This window comes from Lactuca sativa, chromosome 5 (genome assembly GCF_002870075.4).
Source record: "Lactuca sativa cultivar Salinas chromosome 5, Lsat_Salinas_v11, whole genome shotgun sequence".
Taxonomy (NCBI): domain Eukaryota; kingdom Viridiplantae; phylum Streptophyta; class Magnoliopsida; order Asterales; family Asteraceae; genus Lactuca; species Lactuca sativa.
Genome location: NC_056627.2, coordinates 96,976,163 through 96,983,911, shown reverse-complemented (window position 1 = coordinate 96,983,911; position 7,749 = coordinate 96,976,163). Strand labels below are relative to the sequence as shown.

Here is a 7,749-nt window from a genome sequence, read left to right as displayed (position 1 = left end):
TCCTTGTGGATGTTCTAGACTCAAATTTGAGGCTCTATAAGAGTTTATTTTCTTTTTAAAATATTTTTCATACTTTCTGAAGACTAGTAGTGAAAGATGTCGCGGTGTACCAGTCAGCCAGCCAAGTAAGCCTTATTTCTTATGTTAAATGTTTATGTTAAATTGTTGACGATGAATTGGATTCTACTAGCCTTAAAATATTAGATTACACACTTAGTTAGTGTTAACATGTGAGAGAGTTGTAAAATTAACGGCTAGAGCGAACTGGAAATTTTGAAACTAGACGCGAATGCGAAATTGGAACTTGTGTGGAAGGTAGTAGAAGGGCCCCTACTATTTGAAACATCGGTGCCGGTTTCGAGTCGGGGCAAGGTTGAAAAATTTTCGGCAAGCTGAGTGTTTTGTCTTCCTAGAAATATCTAGACTGAATTTTTTCTAAGATTTTCCTTCTTCTGTGGATACCAATGGCTCCGCCTGCTCGACTTAATCAGCTCCAAATGGAGCAAGTTAGGGATATTGTCGTTGAGGAATTCAATAACGGTTTCAACGAACTAATCCCGGGTGTGACCAACGACATAATCAACCAATTCGGTGCTCTTCTGGATGAGCGGCGTTACTGTCTCTGCCTGTTCAGGATTCGGCATACTACTTCGAGAAGTTCAACAAGTGTAGCTCTCCTCTTTGGAATGGTGAATCCGACCCAGTTGCTACTAAGCCCTGGGTGTCAGATGTTGAGGGCGCCTTCATAAGTGTTGGGTGTCCGAACTAGTACAAAGCAGTGATCGCCATGAATCAGCTGTGAAAAAGGGGAAAGACATAGTGGAACACCATCACCGCCCTATTGAACGAAGACTAAGTGAGGGCCATGTCTTGGGCCCAATTTGTGGAGAGGTTCGAGGCACAATATGTGCCTAAGGTGGAGCAGCAGCGGATGCAGCAAGAGTTCATGGCCTTACAGCAGACTACTGAATCCGTTAGTGACCTGTACGCCAAGTTCTTGGAGATGCTATATTTTTGCCCCTCGTTTGCTGGGAACGCGGCCTGGTTAGTCAGCCGGTACACGGCCATCCTACGTATCGAGATTCGGGAATTCGTTAGCATGCAGGAGTTCCCGACTCTATCCGCGATCATGGATGCAGCGAGGAGGAGGGAAATCGAGTTGCAGACCCAGACCAAGAGGAAGGCCAATGACACCTCCTCCAAGACATCCGGAGATGCCCAGAAAAAGCAAAAGCAGGGTGGTAAGTCAAGGTATGAGTACAGGCCGTCTTCAAGTCAGGGCGAGAAAAATCCGTTGATATGCTACAACTGTAAAAAGCCAGGGCATAATTGGAAGAATTGTAGGGCTCACCCTGCGAGTGCAGTTCCTCATATTACTTCTGCAGTTCCCGTCTGCTATCACTGCAACGAGACGGGACACAAGAAGCCTGAATGCCCGAAGTTGAAGACTGGTAAAGGAGACAGGGGTACAAATCCTGCAATTGCATCATCCTCTAAGGGAACCACTATGGTGACACGAGGTCGTGCTCACCAGATGACTGTGGAGGAGCCGGTGATTACAACGACACTGGCAGACACTTATTTGCTAGATTCCAAGCCCGATGTTGTTATGTTTGATAGCGGTGCTACCCATTCTTTTGTATCTCACACGTTTATTAATCGTTTGGGGCGTAGTATCGGAAAATTGGCTCACCCAATGGTTGTCGATGTTGTCGACAACCGCACTATTTCTGTCACCGATGTCTATCGGGGTTGCACTCTCGAGTTTTCTGGAGTTGAATTCCCTATTGATCTTATCCTTATTGCGATGCGAGAGCTCTGCATTATCGTAGGCATGGATTGGCTTGATGCGTTTGATGCGGAAATCCACTGTCGTAAGAAGCAAGTTCGTGTTCGAAACCCTAGAGGTGGAGAACTTATTATTCAGGGGGACATTCCCCGCCTGGCTATGGCTTCTTGCTCTTCTGCTATAGCACTAGATGACGTTCCTATCGTTTCCGACTTCAGCGATGTCTTTCCGGAGGAACTCCCTGGCTTGCCACCTGTTCGGCAAGTGGAGTTTCGCATTGATTTGGTGCCAGGTGCGACTCTGGTAGCGAAATCTCCTTACCGCTTGGCACCACCTGAAATGAAAGAGCTCCAAGATCAACTTCAAGAACTAAGTGATAAAGGGTTTATACGGATAAGCTGCTCGCCTTGGGGTGCTCCTATTCTCTTTGTGAAGAAGAAAGATGGATCCCAGCGAATGTGTATTGATTATAGGGAGCTAAACAAGCGCACGATAAAGAATAGGTACCCGTTGGCACGTATTGACGATCTTTTCGATCAACTTCAGGGAGCATCTTGGTTTTCCAAGATTGATTTACGTTACGGTTACCATCAGATGCGGGTTCGTGAAGAAGACATTGAGAAAACAACATTCCGTACTCACCCTCTAACATTGAGAAAACGGTATTAAGGTCGATCAAGCCAAGGTTAATGCGGTTAAACAATGGAAGATTCCAAAAACACCTTCTGAAATTCGCAGTTTCTTGGGTTTAGCCGGTTATTACCGGAGGTTCATTGAAAATTTCTCTAAAATCGCCTTACCACTCACCCGATTGACCAAGAAATCAATGAATTTCGTTTGGGGGCCAGAGCAGCAGCTGGCGTTTGATGAGCTAAGGAAACGATTGTGTGATGCTCCGATTTTGGCCTTACCTGATGGGGTTGAGGATATGGTGGTTTACTGTGATGCATCGCTTCAAAGTCTTGGTGCCGTGTTAATGCAACGAGATAGGGTGATAGCCTATGCCTCCCGACAGCTGAAACCCCACGAACGAAACTACCCCACTCATGATTTGGAGCTTGGGGCTGTTGTTTTCGCTCTTAAGATTTGGAGATACTATCTCTATGGAGTGAAGTTTATCATATACACTGACCATAAGAGTCTAAAATATTTGTTCGAGCAGCGGGATTTGAATATGAGGCAGATCCGAGGGTTGGATATGGTAAAAGATTATGATTGTGAAATTCACTACCACCCCGGTAAAGCTAATGTGGTAGCTGATGCTCTCAGTCGTAAACAATCTGCCGAACTGATTCGAGCTAAGTGTCTCCGGATCATGATGGTGTCGTCTTTGTTAGATCTAATCCGGGACGCCCAAAAGACGACAATACTGGAGGAAAACATCAGGCGTGAGAAGATTGGGAAAGAGTTGCCTAAGATGGAATGAGACGGGCGGGGTTTGCTGACTCGCTACGGTAGGGTTTGGGTCCCATATACCGGGGGAAATCAGAAAACCCTAATGGATGAGTCTCATAAGTCAAAATTTTCTATCCATCCTGGTGCTACTAAAATGTATCGGGACCTTCATGAGGCTTACTGGTGGCATGGAATGAAGAATGATGTGGCTCGATTTGTGGAAGAATGTATGACCTGTCGGAAGGTCAAGGCGGAACACCAGAAACCGCATGGGAAGTTGCAACCATTGGAGATTCCTGAATGGAAATGGGAGCATCTAACCATGGACTTCATTACAAAACTTCCTAGAACTGCCCGAGGATCAGATACGATATGGGTGATTGTTGATCGTTTGACTAAGAGTGCTCACTTTCTGGCTATAAAGGAGAGCTCATCGGCGGAGAAATTAGCCGAGATCTTTGTTCGGGAGATTGTCTCATTACATGGGGTGCCCGTTTCTATCGTCTCCGATCGAGACACCCGATTTACCTCTCGGTTCTGGAGGAAGTTTCAAGAGGAATTGGGCACACGATTACATTTTAGTACCGCCTTCCATCCGCAGACAGACGGGCAGAGTGAGCGGACGATTCAGACCTTGGAGGACATACTTAGGGCGTGTGCGATTGATTTTGGGGGTAGTTGGGATGACCATCTACATCTAGCTGAGTTTTCTTATAACAACAGCTATCACTCGAGCATTAAAATGCCTCCGTATGAAGCCTTGTACGGGAGGAAGTGCAGGACGCCCGTTTGTTGGGGCGAGGTTGGACAGAGGGTACTTGGGAGTACTGATATCGTGCTACAGACCACGGAGAAAATCCAGGTGGGAGATTATGTGTTGCTTAAAGTTTCCCCCTGGAAAGGTGTGATTCGATTTCGGAAGCGGGGAAAGCTCGGACCCCGATTCATTGGACCCTACAAGGTCATAGCTCGTGTGGGGAAGGTGGCTTACCGTTTAGAGCTTCCGGACGAGCTTAGTCTAATTCATAATACGTTCCACGTGTCTCAGTTACGAAAATGCGTTGTTGATGAGACCGCTGTGATACCACTGGAGGACATACAAATTGACGAGCGTCTCAATTATGTTGAGAAACCAATCGCTATTTTAGAACGAAAGACGAAAGCTCTTCGCAACAAGACTATAAACCTGGTTAAAGTGCAGTGGCAACATAGGAAGGGTTTGGAATGGACTTGGGAACCGGAATGCGAGATGCGGGCTCATTATCCGGATCTGTTTCTAGGTGTTGACTTCGAGGACGAAGTCCGTTCTTAGTGGGGGAGAGTTGTAACGCCCCGGGTTTTCTCGGTACGTTTGGTTATTTTAATTTAATTATCCTTGTAAGCTTGGGTTAATTTATTTAACCAATGTCTAATTTCTTATGTTATTGGACTCTTTTGATCATCTTGTAAACTCCTTTTATTGAAGTCCATGGGCTATGGGCCTATTTGCAAAGTCCATCTAGTTAATAGTACTTAATGTGTAAATTGAATCATTTGGAACACACACAAGGAAAACACTCTAAACCCTCCCTCTCTCTCAAAAATCGTCCCTCTCTCTCTCTCTCTTTGGGATCAAGAGCAGCCAAGGGGCTGTTTGGAGCTTAATTCTTGTTCATTTCCAGCCTTGATTCGTATTGGTATGAACCTCCTTATCCTTTCTTACAACTTGATTCATAACCTTGTTCTAGTTTTATGATTTCATCTTCACCTCTTCTCCTTCTTATTTTATTTGTAATTGTATGTTATACATCATCTCAAGATCCTATCTTCACCCCATATATGGTGGATGATGGATCTAGGGGATTACATGTGGAAAAAGATCATGGAAACCCTAAAAGGGAGAATGATGATTTTATGTGCTTATGTTTATTTTCATGTTGATTATTATTACATCCTTGAGGCTAAATGAAATCCTAATGATACCTAACCCTTTTTAGTACCACCATTATCATGGGGACTGAATTGGGATGATGAACACATCTTAAAATGTGTTTCAAAAGGAGAAGGATGGATAAGCCAAAAAGGAATCACGGGTGGCTACGATTCTGTTTTCCATCAGATCTGTAGTCATTTTGTAAAAATCATACCTGGAGCTCTAGAACTCAAACGGACCCCAAACCAGTTCCAAAAGTTCACAAATTGAGTTGGCTAACTTTCTTAAGAAGGCCAACATCACTGATAAGGGCTTTATGTATGTGAAAGAATGGCATCTTTGCTGTTAGGTCTGATCCGGGTCTATTCTGATATGTCATTTTGTTTTCATCATTTCTAAGGCTTGGAAAAGGATCCGGAGTGATTCCAAGTTTCTATATGTTCCTTATATTATGAATTTAAGATCTGGAGAATATGGGATGTTATTTCCAATTATAAATTGGTTAGAATGGATCCACACTCCAGGTCAGTGGGCAGTCACCAGCTTTTGCTAGTGCTGTGATTGTCCACAATGTGAATTTTATATCTGGAGTTTGAGAGATGCTTTTCATTCAATTCCAACTCTGAGACTTTCACTTGTATGTCCTTTACTTCTCTTAATTTTCTTTTGGACGAATTCTACTCACAAGTTGGGTAGAATTGGCCAACATCACTTGACTGTATTGTTGGAGACAGAAGTGATACACCATTTTGTAAAATTCATATTTAATTCATCTTTTGGAGTTAGAATGAGTTCTTTATAGTTATGGAATCCTGAGTAATCATAGTTTCCTATAAAATTTAGTTAAAGCTATGTTTCTGTTTTAGATTTTGGAGTAAATCCGTTTTGAACAGCAGGTCTGTTTTAGAGACCTTGCTGTGATTACTCTTTTCTCAACTCATAGCTTCATTACTTCTCGTTTCTAACCTTTAGTCCTTCTTAGGCGAGGTTTTGAAGTTTGCTCAAGCTTGGTAGCATTATTTGATTGTTAGCCATCCTTAATACTCACTCAAGGTGAGTTCTCTCACACCGTTGTATTGATGATTGTGTTTGCTAGTTAGCTCGTGTGTGATTATTTGAATTTATTATAAAAGCATGCTATATAAGTATTGTTTTAATTCATACATGTGCACTGTATGTAACTAATTATGGATATGGGGACACCACCAAAGGATACGGATTTACCGGTGCGGTGGGTAGGTAAGATCACCAACGTAATACTCTTCGTGAGGTGCGGTGATTAGGGCCAAATGATACGGGATCTTCCCGGTGCGGTTCAAACCTACAAGTCCTTCTTGTAATATAGACATTGATTCGTTCTTTGCCTTTATCATTATAATTGGAAAATGGATTAGGGCTAGTAAATATGAATGTTAGTACAATGTCTGTGTTTGAATTCACTAAGCTTTGTGCTTACGTTTTTCCCTTATAACTTTTCAGGTGCTAAGATTAAAGAGGCTAAGGCTTGACATGGAGCATCGGGACATCGCTACTAGTTATTTTGTTGGGACCTTATTATTATTATTACTTCCGCACTTATTTTATATGATTATTAAGTTGATGGATTATGTTATGACTATTTCAGTTGTTTTAATTTAACTTAAGATGGGTTTTAAAAGTTTAAAATTTTTGCAAAAAAAAATTGGGTGTCACAAGTTGGTATCAGAGCCACAGTTTGAGGGAACTAGGCATCCTTGTGGATGTTCTAGACTCAAATTTGAGGCTCTATAAGAGTTTATTTTCTTTTTAAAATATTTTTCATACTTTCTGAAGACTAGTGGTGAAAGATGTCGCGGTGTACCAGTCAGCCAGCCAAGTAAGCCTTATTTCTTATGTTAAATGTTTATGTTAAATTGTTGACGATGAATTGGATTCTACTAGCCTTAAAATATTAGATTACACACTTAGTTAGTGTTAACATGTGAGAGAGTTGTAAAATTAACGGCTAGAGCGAACTGGAAATTTTGAAACTAGACGCGAATGCGAAATTGGAACTTGTGTGGAAGGTAGTAGAAGGGCCCCTACTATTTGAAACATCGGTGCCGGTTTCGAGTCGGGGCAAGGTTGAAAAATTTTCGGCAAGCTGAGTGTTTTGTCTTCCTAGAAATATCTAGACTGAATTTTTTCTAAGATTTTCCTTCTTCTGTGGATACCAATGGCTCCGCCTGCTCGACTTAATCAGCTCCAAATGGAGCAAGTTAGGGATATTGTCGTTGAGGAATTCAATAACGGTTTCAACGAACTAATCCCGGGTGTGACCAACGACATAATCAACCAATTCGGTGCTCTTCTGGATGAGCGGCGTTACTGTCTCTGCCTGTTCAGGATTCGGCATACTACTTCGAGAAGTTCAACAAGTGTAGCTCTCCTCTTTGGAATGGTGAATCCGACCCAGTTGCTACTAAGCCCTGGGTGTCAGATGTTGAGGGCGCCTTCATAAGTGTTGGGTGTCCGAACTAGTACAAAGCAGTGATCGCCATGAATCAGCTGTGAAAAAGGGGAAAGACATAGTGGAACACCATCACCGCCCTATTGAACGAAGACTAAGTGAGGGCCATGTCTTGGGCCCAATTTGTGGAGAGGTTCGAGGCACAATATGTGCCTAAGGTGGAGC

The 7,749-nt window shown here is 42.9% G+C and overlaps 1 protein-coding gene across 1 annotated transcript; it reads left to right on the top strand.

Moving 5' to 3' along the window:
- Nucleotides 1-1,129: 1,129 nt before the first annotated feature.
- On the top strand, nt 1,130-6,974 carry LOC128134175 (uncharacterized). The gene is made up of 2 exons (XM_052771651.1): nt 1,130-1,828; nt 6,909-6,974. Exons 1-2 carry the CDS (start codon nt 1,130-1,132, stop codon nt 6,972-6,974), a joined length of 765 nt encoding a protein of 254 aa, XP_052627611.1.
- Nucleotides 6,975-7,749: the final 775 nt, after the last annotated feature.